General features: G+C 33.0%; 1 protein-coding gene across 6 annotated transcripts in view; it reads right to left on the reverse strand.

Moving 5' to 3' along the window:
- PCNX1 (pecanex 1) overlaps nt 1-16,610 on the reverse strand; it is a 157,855-nt gene that overhangs the window by 45,579 nt on the left and 95,666 nt on the right. For all 6 annotated transcript variants that reach the window (XM_040641707.1, XM_040641712.1, XM_040641711.1 and 3 more), the window contains 5 exons: nt 14,668-14,821; nt 11,559-11,591; nt 8,609-8,780; nt 8,017-8,127; nt 4,798-4,889 (listed from right to left, as the gene is read on the reverse strand). In XM_040641707.1, coding sequence (XP_040497641.1) covers nt 4,798-4,889; nt 8,017-8,127; nt 8,609-8,780; nt 11,559-11,591; nt 14,668-14,821 — 562 coding nt within the window. The remainder of the gene's footprint in view (nt 1-4,797; nt 4,890-8,016; nt 8,128-8,608; nt 8,781-11,558; nt 11,592-14,667; nt 14,822-16,610) is intronic.

Consider the following 16,610-nt stretch of genomic DNA (forward strand, 5'->3'; position numbering starts at 1 on the left):
ACATAGGGCTCCCTGCTCAGCGGAAAGCCTGCTTCTCCATCTCTCTCTGCCCCTCCCCCTGCTTGTGCTCACTGTCAAATAAATAAATAGATAAATAAATAAAATCTTTAAAAAAATATATTCCTAAACTCTAAACAACTCACATGTTCACCTCTAAGACAGCAGAGAAGTTGATATATGCATACAATGGGAGTAGGGACGATTTAAAACTAAATGGGATATTTCCTGCAATAAAAAGAAACACATAATGTGGATGAATCTCAAAATGTTCTATTGAACAAAATACACCAGCTACAAAGAGGTATGATTCCATTTATATGAAGTTCAAGAGCCCCAAATCTGCAGTAAAAGTGGTTGGGGCAGGGGGGACTGAAAAAGGAACATGAGGGAAATTGCTTATGGTGATAGAACTATACCTTGCCTTGAGAAGGGTATGTATTATCCAGGTATATACACTTGTTAAAACTTATCCAATTGTGTAATTAAGATGCATGGATTTCACTCTATGTAAATTTTTCCTCAATTAAAACAAGTGTTTGGAGAAAACTAAAGATTCCTGCCTTTATTGGACAAATGTTTGACACTACTTTTTATTGCTCTCAGACAAAGGAAAAGCAACTTAAATTGATCTCAAAATCACTTACTTAGATCAAGAATTTAGAATAATCACATATTCAATATAATTCAAAAATATTTAAATAGAGAGTAACTACAACCTTTATCGAATCACTAACTTAAAAAAACAAAAAGCAAAACAAACCCACCACCTCTGAGTTTTCAACAAACTCTGATTCAGAAGTGGAAGAAAATTCAGCAACTATGAAAAACACAAGGGAAGCTGGATTTGTTCTACCCACTTGTAGTGGGTTGGAACATTTTCTCTTCACTCTGTAATGGCCCAAATTCTAGCACTCTCTTAAAAATATGAAAACATCTAGAAAGTATACACATATTACTAGAATGTACTAAAGTTGTTTTAGAAAAAAATTTCAGCTTTTAATGAGCCAAAAAGTTCAAGGAAAAATGAAAGAGCAAACACAAGGAAAGCAGAAATCAAGAAATAATAAATGTGGATGCCTGGGTGGCTCACTCAGTTAATCCCTTTGGCTCAGGTCATGATCCCAGGGTCCTGGGATTGAGTCCTGCATCAGGCTCCTTGCTCAGCAGGGAGCCTGCTTCTCCCTCTGCCTGCCGCTCCCCCGCTTGGGCTCTCTCTCTCTCTCTTTCTGGCAAATAAATAAATAAATAATCTTAAAAAAAAAAATAATAATAAATGTAAAAGTCTGTATTAGTGGATTAAAACAAACAAACACACATTCCTAAAGGTATGCAAGGTCTCCCAATGCATCTAACTGCCCAGAAGTAACTAAGGTTATCATTTTCTTGTATAGTCTTCCATTATTATTCTATGTATATACAAGCCACTGGATGTATTTAAAAAAAAAAAGCACAAAGGAAACACCCATTTTTGGGGATATTACCTTATTTTTTATTAAAACACACATACGAAAATGTGATATATATATCACATCCACACAGGAATATTAATCTTAAAAAGGAAGGAAATCTTGTCATTTCTAACAACGTGGATGAAACTGGATGGCATTATGCTAACTTAAAAAAGCCAGACAGAGAAAAGACAAATAATGCATGGAATCATATATATGTGAAAAAAAAATTTTTTTTAAAGAAAAAGTCGAATTCATAGAAACAGAATAGAAAAGTGGCTGCCGGGAACTGGGAGGTGGAAACAGGGAAAGGTTGGTAAAAGAGTACAAACTTTCAATAAAGGTGTAGGTGGGGGGTGTGAGAAATGAGTGAAAGTGAAAATACAAACACTTCTGGTTAGAGGATAACTAAGTCATGAAAATGGCGACTGTATTTAATGAGACAGCATTGCATATTTGAAAGTTGCTAGGAGAAAGATCTTCAAAGTTCTCATCAGGATACACACAAAAAAAACTTTGTAACTGTGTGCTGAACAATGTTCACTTGACTTATTGTGATCATTTCACAATACATACAAATACCAAGTTATGATGTACATCTGAAACAAATATAATGATATATGTCAATTATACCTCAATTGAAAATTTAAATAAAATTTTTTACAAGGATGAATAAGGTCTGAGGATCTAATGTATAACATAATGACTATGGTTGATGACAGTATATTATATAACTGAAATTTGCTAAAAGAGTAGAACTTAAATGCTCTCACCAAAACAAAAAAATATGTGAGGTGATAAATGTATTAACTTGATGAGGAGAATCCTTTCATAGTGAATCAAATCATCACATACACTTTTAATACCTTACATTTTATTTGTTGATTATACTTCAGTGAATCTTACAAAAAACAAATGGTTTGTCTTGAAAATCATTCCACATTAGCACATAAAAATCTGTTCTAAATCTGCAGATTTATTGTAATGGGTGACATCTAAAACTAAAACAGTGTAATGAAATACCATAACCAACAAAAAAGGAAAAGAACATCTTCCCGCCTGCCTTACGATACACGGTTCTATTTGACAGGTTTATAATTATTGTTCTTCTACTAGAAAATTATAGTTAAGTAGCGCTTTGTACACGGGCTAGAAAACTTACTGCACTGTTACCTTCTACGATTTCAACTTCCAAATAACCTCTCACTCTCCAAAACCTGACTCCTGAACGCTAGGATGGTTTACAGGTAGTGAACCTAGGACACTTGCGTTTGGATCACCTTGCCTCCAATTCCTTCCTGGGTTCAGCTCCATCAAGTATCTCCATCTCTACTGGGCTTCCCCTCCCCTTTTAAATGCAATCAAGTCTCAAATCTTTTTAAAAAATAAAAACCTGAAAACAACCCCCATTATGTACACGTTACACAACTATGTTTTAGAAAGTATATCCTATATTTTCTTAATATTTATTCAAACCCAACCTTATATTAATCTAGCTTCCTCAGCCAAAACACCAAAGAAGCTTTTTTGTTGAAGTCACCTATAACCTGTTAACTGCCAAATTCAATAAAAAGTTTTTTCAGACAATCCTGTCTCTGCCATTTCCTTTATAAGACTCTGTTCTACCCATCACTTAAATACTTGCATTTTCCAGGGTTCTATCTGTATCCATTTTCTCTTGTTAGACCAGGTCAGCAGTCTTTTACTTACATTTTCATTTAGTTGATGAATCCTGTATCTTTTAATCATTACCTCAAAGCTCTCCACAAATAACTACTTACTATGCATCCCTGGATACCCCATAAATGTCATCAAATGAATGTGTCCATCTGTAAACAAACATCTTCCTTGCTAAACTCAAAAGATTTCCAATCTTAGGCACTAGTATCACTATTTAACCAGCTGTTCAAGCCAGACCTTACCCAGAAGTCCTGCTTGGACCCTCTTCTGGCTTTTCTCTCTTAATCCATTACAGTCCCCAAATATATTCACTGAATCCAACTTTAGCTAGGTCCCTCGTAATTTCAAGATTGCAACACGGCTCACCCCACTGCTGATCCTTCCTGCTTATATTGCTTATATTATATCTCCTTTCACACCAGAGACCAAGTAATCTTTCTGAAACCCAATACTGATCATTTCTTTACCTTACTTCAAATATTCTGGTGGTCTTTTAAAAAAAAAATTATGATGGTCTCCCATCTCCACCCAATATGTTCAGGGTAAGATATTTCATAATCCAGCCACTGCTTATCTTTCCAGCCTTACTGAAGGCCATCTTTCCTCATGCACCCAAACCTCCGGCAATTCCAAATTATTTGCTGTTTCCTGTACATACCACACTACCTTGACAACTCCATGGCTCTTCATCCCTTGTATCAACTAGCTGATTTCTGTCTGACTGTCAAATATTGGTTAAAAAGCTACCCCCTTGGAAAATTATCTTTAATCCCTTTTGGCTAAATAAGGTGACAACTTAAATACCTGTACCACTCCGCTTTCACAGCCTTCATCATTCTCTACTGAAGTGTTGGTTGACTTATTAATCATAACTAACAGACAAGCAACTTAAAAACAGGAAATGATGTTTAGCACATTCCTGGGCACACAGCAAACACTCCCTAAATGCTACTGAATAAATGATGAAAAAAAGGATGCTATGAGTCACTTGTCTTAGTCCTTTCAACCCTATCATTCTCTGATTGTCTTGCATTAAGGATAAAAATAAAAATAACAACAGGGGTTGAGAGTTGTTTACAAGAAATTTAAATTTTTTATGTTTACAACTTGGTGGCCATCTTTTTAAAATGCAGCTAATTAAGGCTCATCCAGATCCTTCTAAGCCAATAATGACGTTAAATTTCAGTGCATTAATTTTTACTAGAATGTATCTTAAACTGCAGTCCTTGCACTTGTGTTCACAGGTTTTAAGAAATCGTGATGTGAATAGTAGTTATATATATTCTTAAGTAAAAATCTAAAATTGATTTCATATTCTGTTACTACCATGCCCACCTCTATTCCAGACCAACCTAGTTTTAATAATCTGTTTCTAATTCTAATATTAACCGATGATTACTACATGGAAAAGGATTTACTTTTAATAATGGTTAACCACGAAATTGCTTTTAAATTCAAAGTAAGTGAGAATGAGAATAATATTCAATACACGAAGATCATGGAAATTAATGCAGAAGTGGCTGCAGGGAGAATAGGGGATGGGGGCTTAAATCATTTTTAGTCAATTTAAAACAATCTTCACATAGAAAAACAGGCTAGTCAATTTAAAACAGTCTTCACATAGAAAAACAGCCTTACAGACAAAATCGTACCATAATGTCTTGCTCACCTTTAAAGCTCCATAACACAATCCATACAGTAAGGCTACGGCCACAATGCTACAGATAAAACTGTAAAGTGCTGCAAGCAAGCTTGTAGTGGCTAGACAGGAAAGGGACAACATTTAATATTTTATAGGCATTTATAGAAAAAACACATCTTAAAAGTATTTAAAATGTTGTAATATTGACTACAATGAAAGATCCACTCATCTGACTTTTAAAAATTCAGTTATGTCAAATTCAGTTATGTCATCCTATCCTTTGAAAAGATTTTGAAATGACAAAGGTTTACTACACACAATTTTTGATACAATTTTTGATACAATTTTTGATACAATTCACCTTATAAGTAATGAACATTTATACATGGCAGAAAAACTGTACCTATATTATGCTTCAAGATTGTATCTTACTATTTACAAAAGTATGGGAAAATGAAGCTTGCAGAGGTTTAAAAGAACTGGCAATGTATTAAGTACCCGCCAAAAGATATTAGTCTGTGTAAACAGAACTTGTATTACCCAAAGAAGTAAATTTATATTACCATGTGTCAATTAACTCTCACAAAAAAGTACAGATCTGACTAATTACTAACTAACAACAGCAAAAAACAGATCCACCTCCTCAATAAGAGGTTTTGGGAAGACTGGACAGCTACACACAGAAGAATGAAACTGGGCCACTTTCTTACACCACACACAAAAATAAACTCACAATGATTTAAATACCTACATGTACGACACGAAACCATAAAACTTCTAGAAGAAAACACAGACAGTAATCTCTTAGACATCGGCCTTAGCAATATTTTCCTGGATCTGTCTCCTCAAGCAAAGGAAACAAAAGCAAAAATAAACAACTGGGACTACATCAAACTAAAAAAGCTTCTGCAGAGTGTAAGAAACTAAAAACAGAACAAAAAGGCAACCTACTGAAAGGAAGAATATATCTGCAAATGACATATCTGATAAAGGGTTAATGTCCAAAATATATAAAGAACTCATACAACTCAACATGGGCAAAAACCATAAGTAATCCAATTAAAATGTACAGAAGACCTGAATAGACATTTTTCTAAAGAAGATATACAGATGGCCAACAGACACATGAAAAGACATTCAACATCACTGATCATCAAGGAAACGCAAATCAAAATCACAATCAGGTATCAGCTCATACCATAGTGGCTGGCATCAAAAAGATAAGAAATAACAAGTGTTCACACGGATGTGGAGAAAAGGGAACACTCATGCAACTGTTGATGGGAATGTAAATTGGTGCAGCCTCTAAGGAAAACAGTATGGAAGTTCTTCAAAAAATTAAAAATGGAACTACCATATGATCTGGTTAATTCCATTTCTGGGTATTTACCCAAGAAGAATGAAAACACCAATTAGAAAAGATAAATGCACCCCTATATTTATTGCAGCATTATTTACAATAGTCAAGATATGGAAGCAAGGTAAGTGTCCATCAACAGATGAATGGATAAAGGCTCAGCCACAAACAAGAATGAAATGTTGCCATCTGCTACAACATGGATGGACCTACAGGGCATTATCCTAAGTGAAATAGGTCAGACAAAAAAAGACAGAGGCCATATGATTTCACTCACACGTAGAATCTAAAAACCAAAACAAACAAAAAACAGAAACAGAAACAGACTCCTGAACACATAACAAACTGGTGGTTGCCAAACTGGGAGGCTGGGCAAAATAGGTGAAAGGGGTGAAGAGACAAACTTCCAGTTATAAAATAAATAAATCACAGAATGAAAAGTACAGCATAGGGAATACAGTCAGTAATACTGTAACTTTGTAGAGTGACAGATGATAACTACACTTAAAGGGATAAGCATTTTTTAATGTACAAAATTATTAAATCACTATGTCGTATACCTGAAATTAATATAATATTGTATGTGAACATCAACTATACTTCAATAAAAGATAAAAATTTTTTTTAAAATTCTGTTCTCACAAGTGGAAAAAATAGATTTAATGGGATTACTAATAATAAGGACTAGGGGATGGTTAATATAGCTCTCCTTTATTTTTAAAATATGGATAATAGATTTTGTTCATGGTCATTTTATAGGATAACCATGAGAAAAAAACTACAGGAAAATATCTTCCTTAGGAGATATTAAAAAACTAACACCTTACACAAGTTTGTAACAATATGATGAAGTCCACTATTATAAATTATCTACCCTAAGCACCCTCCAGACCCTAAATACTGAAACAGTCTTCCACCCATTAAGCTATGCTGAAGACCAGCCTAGTCTTCATTCACACCCCTTCAAAAATTTTTCAAAACATTAAAAATGCCCTAGATTCATAGCAACCAAGGGAAGATTAGTTTCTATTTAAAATTTAAGCCACAATAACATTTTACCAACAGCGATGATTTCAATGCATACACTTGGAAGATGTGGACTACAAACATGAAGTATGAAGAGAAATGGACCACAAAACTTAGAGTAATTTCTTTCCCTTTCATATTTTTTCTCTCCTTATACACTCAACTTTCAAGTAAAATTTTAAATGGTTAAATACCAATGTATTTTAACCACAATGTCTATCCATAAAATTATTTTCAAGTTCTGCAAACCATTATCTAATTCAGAGTAATAGTGGTATGGTCTTTCTCATTTTCAAAGTAAAATATACATTTAAGAGGGGAATAAATTTCTAAGTATATCAATTCTTATCCACATATTCTACTCTAAACACAGAGATACTTCTAAAAATCTTATCTAGGAAAACACTTATACTAAAAGCATCGGGTTTTGGTGTTTCCATTCTAAAGAAATAAAGCTCTGAAACCATATTCAGAGACATACCAAATACATAAACTAGTTCAAAATCCAAATATAATGTCATGTATCAGGGATCAATCTATTTGGGATAACCTTTTATAAATATTTAATAAATCTGTATAGATTCCATCTAAACTCACTACAACTTCTAGTTTCAGACAACAGTACTTCATCATTTCTTATAAAGTAACTCCATTATTCCTGGATCTTTCAATAAAGTGGCAGACTTGACTACTTCTATCTACAAAGTAATTCCTGCTCAGTCTTTAATTATTAAATAATTTCCCTTTTCCTTCTAATGTCAATTCTAAAATGAAAACTGGAAAGGTATTTTACTGTTACTTTATTACTTAATAATCTGTAAAAGTAATCCTATAATCTGTAATTTTTAAAAGGAACTACTCACCATTACCACCAAAGATATGAATATCCAATTGCTCACAAAGGTACATCACAAATGTATTCACCTGAGGCAGGAGGCCAATGAAAAATACTATTGGGAAACAGAGTGTAAACACTACAGAAGAAAAGAAAAGCATATTAAAAAACATTTATACAACATTCATCCTTTTGTTCATTTTAAGATCACAAATGATAAAAAAATCCAAAATGAATAAACTACTAAGCAATTAAAAAAAAACATTTTAAATTCTTTCTATGTAACTGCTTGGGTATTAAATAATTTTTTTCAGTGATTAAGAACAGCTTTTAAAATTATTTCAACCATTTTCATATGATAGTTATCTGAGATACAGAATCCAAAGGAAAACTTCCATTGCATCTGCTTCAAAAACAGAAGAATTACTGTTTTATTCATCATTAACTTTTTTCATCCATAATAGCCCTATGGTTTTGTTCCTCACTGAGAGGATTATAATAAACAGCAGAGTAAGCCTATTGAAAGCATTTTTAACTATATAATTGATCTATTTATCGGGGAACTATTTGTGTACAAATAAATTAATGTTAAGATCTGAAATACTTTAAAGACAACTCACCTATAACTAAATCCCTGGCTGATATAAACACCAGTGGATTAGTGAATGTTATTCCATATAATTTGAACTTGGTTGTAGTAAGGTTTCTGCTACCATAATCCAAGAGCCAAATAAGACCACAACATAAACAGAAATAAACTGGTCTACTGTAGGCAATGATACGATTATGGCCCTGAAAATGATATTTAAAAAAAAAGTCAGGTTAGTTGATTTTAAGACTCACGACTAACTATAGAGATTTTGATAGCTTATATTCTAAGGATTCAAAATGTATCCATATGGAAGCCAAGTTTCTGACTGTGGCAGAAGGAAATTACAAATATGGAAAGGAAGAAGAATAGAATGAATCCTGTGACACTGGACTGAAATCAGAGGTATCAATATGAACTTATCATTTTTAATACACATATAAATCAATATAAGATGTGTGTACACATGTATGCATGCACATATGTATACATGTAAATATATTTCCTAGCTTTATCCATTGAGAGGACCTAAAAACAATGACATTCTAGTAATAAAGATTGCTAGCATCAAGATCTTAGTTTCTAAATAACATTATTGACTAAAGAAACCCAGGCCCTCAGAGAGAAAAGGCTGGTTTGGGGCTAGGGTAGGGAAAGTTTACATAGATGAGCCTGGAACATGTTACTGTGAAGAGGAAGGAAGTACTTAAAGACTGATAAGGATATGTCAAAAGGACTGAGAGGGCAGCTTGGTGGGCTCCCAACGGCCAAATTAGGGATAATTTGTGCATCAAAATTATAGTCCATTGAATAAAATATGAATCCATACCAATACAAATAAGTAAACACAGAAGGAAAAGTTCTTCCTTACAGTAAAAAGTCAACTAATAAATGTGGAAGGAATGATGGAATTAGAAAATCACTATTTGGCAACTGTCAAATGATAACTGAGTCAGGCAAGAAATATCAATAGATTTTTACTGAAAACAAGTAGGCAGAAGTTGGTGGGGCAAGGGGACATATCTGAAATCCCCAAATATCTCCCTATGAAACACTTATTAACTCAAGGAGAAAAACAGTAACATTACAATAATTAGTGGTTCTCCAGGGAGTGTGAGGGAATCTTGCCCCCAGATGACATTTGGCAATGTCTGAAGACATTCTGGTTGTCACAATTGGGGAAGAGTGCTACTGGTATCTAGCGGGTAGAGGTCAGAGTTAATGCTAAACATCCTATAATGTACAGGACAGCACCCCTCCCTCCCATCGATTCTCAACAAAGAATTATCCAGCCCCATACGTTAATGCTGCGGAGTTTGAAAAATCCTGCAGATACTACCCTTAGCCAAAAGATGAAAGTTAACATCACCAGTAAAAGGATAAAATCAACATCATGTGTTTCCTGAAATGACACACTGAGAAGAACACATCACTTCATAATTTTCCTTCCAAAAAAGCATATCCTGTATCTAATTAAGAAGAAACATCAAACTCAAACTAAGGGATGATCTACAAAATACATGGCATGTACCCATCAAAAGTGTCAATATCATGAAAAACAAATACATACTGAAGAACTGCTCCAGATTAAAGGAGGATAAAAACAACAAATGCATAATCAGGGATTTTCTAATGCCAACTGAGTCAACAGGAAATGCCTGAGTAAGATCTGTAGATTAGAAAATAGTATTCTGTCAATGTTCAATGTCCTGATTTTAATAATTATATTGAAATTAATCATATAAAGGAATGCCTTTGTTTCTAGGAAAATACATGGGAGTATTTAGAGGTAAAGGGGCACTGTGTCTACAACCCACCCTCAGAAAAGTGTGCGTGGAGTGGATGGGGCAGGGCAGGGGTGGTGGTGTAAAAAACTAGAAAGGGAATAAGCAAATATGGTAAATGTTCACACAGGGATCATAAAGATTCTTTGCACAAGCCTTGAAACATTTCCCTAAATTTCAAATTATGTCAAAATTTGAAGTTAAAAACAACATGCCATATATCATACACTTCAAAAGCGTTCTTACAAAATATTAAACAATCATTTGAAAGAAAATTGTTTCCTTGTTCAGTTTTGCTCATCTACACTCACTATTAAGTATTCCAGTGTATGGGTAAAAATAATAATTATATTCAAGAAAGAAGGCATCATCATAAACTGTTCTTGGAGTCTGTTTTTGAACTATTTTTTTTTTAAGATTTTATTTATTTATTATGTCAGAGAGAGAGAGACAAAGCACAAGCAAGGGGAACAGGCAGAGGGAGAAGCAGGGTCCCTGCTGAGCAAGGAGCCCCATGTGGGACTCAATCCCAGGACCCTGGGATCATGACCTGAACCGAAGGCTTAACCAACTGAGCCACCCAGGCATCCCTATTTTTGAACTATTTTAAAGAGAATGCTCTTTGGTCTTCCTATTAAATAAACACTCTATGTTGAGTTCTAAAATTGGATCATACTTCACAAAAAATACTGTTTAGCAGCTAAATACTCTTTCCAAAGTCACAAGGTGAATAACAAGGTTTTTAATCTCCTTAGTGTCCAAAGGTCTAAACACCAGATCAATTTATTACTTATTATTGTTTTTAATGATTACCTAAGCAAAATAATGTACAATTTTCCCTACTTCAAAATTCTGTTTTTCAATACTTACTCATGATTTATTCTTCAAACTTTATTAAATGCAAGCTATTAAATAACTATGAGTTTATATGAACCATGTCTACTTAATTGATAACCTCCTCCTGAAACAGGCTGTCAAAAAATGAATTATTATGCTCATTTGCAACTGAGATTTAGAGTTCACAATTACAATGCCATTTTATTTCATGCTAATAAATCATCTATCTTTCTAGCAGAGTGTCAAAACTTAGATGAGAAAATAATAACATAAATCTTAATTCAATCTGACATATGACAAAAAGAAGGTTCTGATGAATATTAGGGAATTACAAGTTACAGGCATATTAGAGTGACTTACATGTCTGGGAGAAGAAGAATCTGGTTGAACACTCTAAAAATGAAACAAAAGATAGATTATTATACGACTGAGGTCCTGGTAACTTCATAAGCAATTTTCAAAATACCTCAAATAATTTCAAGTAAGATATTCCACAGCTAAGAGATGACCTACATTGTCTGCTGAAATTAACAGTTGAAACTCCAGACACTGGTGTCACTGTGATATCAAAGAGATCTCAGATCTTTCCCGACTCTTAAGCTTATTATGGTTAATTAAAAATTTGCAAATAGCTTAACACTTCTGAAATGGCATATGGTAGATAGTCCATCTTACTCCTTGGCTATTACTACATGTAAGGATAGTTAAGGTATAATGCTTTCTTATATGATACCACTCCATTCAGGAAATGCACAAAATATGGATAGTTTATAAGAAGAATTCTAGTTCAGCCCGCAAATTCCAAGCTTACTAAACAATTCAATAGTATTTATATTAAATTATCTGCATTTTCACATCAAAATCATCAAGTTAAGCTGTCTCCCTGTAAGAGATTTTATCAGCTTTCCTTAAATTGTTCAAAAGGTATTTTGCAGCCACTTCCCAAATCATGACTTTTCTCCCATGTTTCAGTTCGTTTTTTTTAATTTTATTTTAAAATATTTTAAATTCAAAATAAATTTACTAAAACAGAAAATTTTAGCAGAATAAGAGCAAAAATACAAGAATAGTAATATTTTAGAAAACACACTAGTCAGTTCTCAACAATAACAATGAAAAATATAGGAATCAAATGCTAATGGAAATCTCTTAAAAATAGAATGTTTCCAAATTCTGCCATCTTGTATATTATCTTACACAGATTTTTTTTTTTTTTTTTTTTTAAGTAGAAATAAAGGCAAGGACTACTTTCCTGGTCTTCTCAAGGAGCATCTGTCTTCCTTTGTTCCTTTCCATTTTCCCTTCTTTAACTTCAGGATTACCTGAATGCTACTTTATTGGGGGTTTCAGAGGGGAGGGGGAGGGGGGAAATAGGGCCCGGTGATGGGTATTAAGGAGGGCACATGTTGTAATGAGCACTGGGTGTTATATGCAAATAATGAATCATGGAACACTACATCAAAAACTAATGATGTTCTGTATGGTGACTAACGTAACATGAAAAAAAAAGGGAACAGTTTAGATTTATAGAAAAATTATGAAGATACTATAGAAAGTTCCCATATACCCCATGCCAAGTTTGCATAATTATTAACAACTGACATTAGTGTGGTACATTTATGTTATATTGGTATATTATTAGATTTGTCTACTTTTATTTTTCAAAATTAAAATTATAAGGCTTTTATTCCAGTTCATTTCTAATAGCATACCAAACAATTTTATTAGGATGGTCTATCATCACCCTACAACTCTACAATGGACCAAGCTCAGTGAGTTTGGCATGTGGCCCTTGGCAGGATATGAGACCAGGTAAGCTCTAAACTCAATTCTAACATCTGGCCTCTAAAAGCTTCTGGTCCAGTCTTTCTTACTTCTGTTTATGGTATTACCATTCTTCTAGTCAACTAGATTTTTTAAATCTAAAAAAAATTTTTAAATCTCAGTCATCTTTTATCTTTCCATATCTAACCAGATTAACCTGAAAACAGTGGACAAAATTAACAGGACAAGAGACACTGAAGCAAAGGAATGAATTTAAATAGTTTAAGGCAATGAAGAGATGGATTATAGTGGTTGGAATAGAAAGAATAAGGGCCAGAAATTTTGACAGAGAATCACCCAATTTAATCAAAGGGACCTGGTTACTTGTTATTAGGGGTCGAGAAGTAAGGAACAGAGGCTTTAGGATTCTGAGTCAGTATACTACTGAGAAAAGCAAAGGAACTGGGAAAGAAAAATATTTATAAGAAGATGACGATGTGCCATTTTTAAAACACGTCGAACTGCCTGTTAGGTATATAGGACTAAAGCTTGTGAGAAAGATGAAAACTTTGGATATAAATCTGGACATGATTCATACATAGGGGCAACAAATAAAGTAATAAAAGAGGGTGACCTCACTGGCAAGGAGTTGCAAGCTGAAAAGAGGGTCAAACAAAACCCTAAAATTTCTTATAAACTAAGAAGTAGTCCAAAGATCAAAGGGGCATCAACAAAGGAAATTAAAGTTATCTGAAGTAGGATAATGATCAGGGTAGCATAAAGTCACAGAACAAAAATGAGGATAATATAAAAACAGAAGACAGTATTCATAAGTACTAAATGATACAGCACTCACAAAGAATGAAGAATGAAAAGGGACATATATTCGGCAATAAGAGATTATTAGCCCATAAAGACTGTAATTTCAGTACTGCAATGAAAAAAGTATAGATGGGTCTTGAAGAAATGGAGCTGACACAAGTGGTTTTTCTGGATGTCCATCCATAAATAGAGAAAGGACAGCTAACAGTATAAACAGAACTAAACGAATAGTTTTCAGGTTGGGGGAAGAGTTCTGCATGTTAGCATATATTGGGCAAATAACCAATACAAGCAAGGGTTTTTACTAGCTCAGAAGAAAAGGAAACAGTCCACATTAACAATCCATACTGATTTTTCATGGAAGGTGAAAAATTAGGTATTTGATTTTTTCCATTTTTAGAAAGCTTAAAATTAATAACATTTGGCATTTCAGAGCTACTGTTTAAATAGCAAAGGGATACCAACCTTCTGCTTTCAGTGTCCCAAAGAATATATAAACTAGTCTTGACACTACGATATCTAACAATGATGGATTTTTAAAAATTTAATCTATAGAACAGTAGACTTAAAATATGGGAGTGGGAGAGTTGATGTTCATATTTTTTAAATGAATTTCAAGAATGTTAATTGTCATTTTTAACAAATGCCAAAATATTTTCTTTTAATACCACCTCCCCCAAAATAGTTCTTAGGAAGCTGCATTTATATATCATTATTTTTTAAAGTTTATATGTCCCTTTTGTTCCCTAGCCAATCTGATGTAAACATCAAGGGAAAAATCTAAAAACAGACATCTTACTATAATGCAACAAATGACACAAAACCTCTGCCTTTTAACACAAATTATTATTCCCTAGTCCGAAAAGAAGAGAGATGCTGGTACCTTAAGTAGTGAGTATTGACAGCTGGCTATCACTAGGCAGAACTGGAAGACCCAGATATCTCTGAAGAAGCCTTGTATGAGAAGAATAGATCCCAAAAAAGCCACAAGAATAGCCAGGATGACAGCTAACACATTTTCCAGAATCTCACGATTTCTGTAGACAAAAAAATTTATGAGTAAGTATATCATCAATATACGAAATTAGAGTGAAAAAAGGGAAGACATTATGAAGAATTCCATTCTATGCTTGCTGACATGTTTTTTTGGTACTGATTTGAACAAGGTTTTGGATCATACTGTAAAAGAAATTAGTTTATATGGAAAGTTAACACAAAACCTTATGTGCAGATAAAGCATGTACAGTAAGTGAAGTTCTAATTGTAAGACATAATACTAGTTTTAATTTCTATTTTAAAAATTTACTCTTCTTGAACATCTGCTTTTCTGTAGCATTTGTTGCTTAATAACTAACCAACTTGAATAGCAAATAAAAGGAGATATGCAAAGAAACACATTTAAAAAACAAAATCTCAAAACAGTTTCTAGAAAATTAAGATGGAAAGTTATTTTATATGATAAAGGTTGTAAACAAATTTTGATACCAAGTGATTTCATTTTCCACATCTTGAAATCATCTGAAATAATATCAAAACTAAATTTACTCGAATTACTTAAATACAGGCTATTACATATATTGAAAATGAAGGCAGTAATAAAAACCATCAATGTTGCCTCTATCAAAGCTGCTGAGACAGTTCTGTATTTTATTAAACTGACTAAACAATATGATTACCCAGATATTACATATAGCAATGAAGACGACTGTTATATGTCATACCAAAAAATAAGAATCTCATTACTTCTTGGGGAAATTTTATTCATAAAATGTTGAATACTTGCTAAAAGTCTTGTTTTTAAAAAACATTTACCGACATGGGAACATGCTCAGTATATCTGCTATACAAAGAAAGCAGGACATAAAACTATGTATAGGAAGATATAAGTTGTTATTTAAAAGACAATATATCAAAACGATACTACTAATAATGGTTTTCTCTGGGTAGAAGAATTATGGTTGGCCTCTGTCTTAAAATCTTCCTATACATATTTAAATTTTCTAGAATAGGTAAAGAATTATTTTTATAATCATAAAATTTATTAACTTGTTTTTTTTTAACTAAGTCAATGCCATATTTATAATCATCAATTGACCTAAGAAAATTCCCAAACACCTCTGTACTAGTTCATTTTACAGTTTTCTCAGATGAAAACAAGTTCAATAGTATTTTCAAATCAATACACTGATATTCTCATTTGTTCTTATATGGCAGTTGTAGAAGTCCAGATTTGTCAAATCCAATGAGCCTCGGCAGTTATGCTATATTACATACTGTCATACAGTGTCTCATCACTGAACATGTGCTCGTCTAAGGCTTTTGTTAGTTTTTAATTTTGATGAATTCAGTTTATCAACTTCGTTTGTTGTTTTTGGTGTCACATCTACAAAATTCTGCCTAAACCAAGATCACAAAAATTTTCCCTACTATGTTTTGTTTTGTTCTAGGAATTTTATTGCTTTAGATTTTACTTTTAGAACTATGATCCATTTTGAGTTAATTTTCATAATTTTATAATATGGTGCGATGTTAAGTATAAAAGTTTTTTTCATATGAAAATCCAATGGTCCCAAGACCATTTGTTGAAAAGCCTACCATTTCTCTACTTAACTGATTTGGGGTATTATTTTGATGCCACTTAGGCTTGGAGTTTTCTTTATAGGCATGTGTTTAACTACAATTTCAATTTATTTAATAGATATAGTACCATTAAGGTAATGTATCTTTCAGAATGGACTATGGCGATTTCTATCTTTGAAGAAATTTGTCCATTGTCAATTTATTTACATATAGCCGATCATAATATCTTATTACCCATTTAACACC

The sequence above is a fragment of the Ursus maritimus genome, unplaced genomic scaffold (assembly GCF_017311325.1).
Source record: "Ursus maritimus isolate PB19 unplaced genomic scaffold, ASM1731132v1 scaffold_25, whole genome shotgun sequence".
In the NCBI taxonomy this organism is placed as follows: Eukaryota; Metazoa; Chordata; class Mammalia; order Carnivora; family Ursidae; genus Ursus; species Ursus maritimus.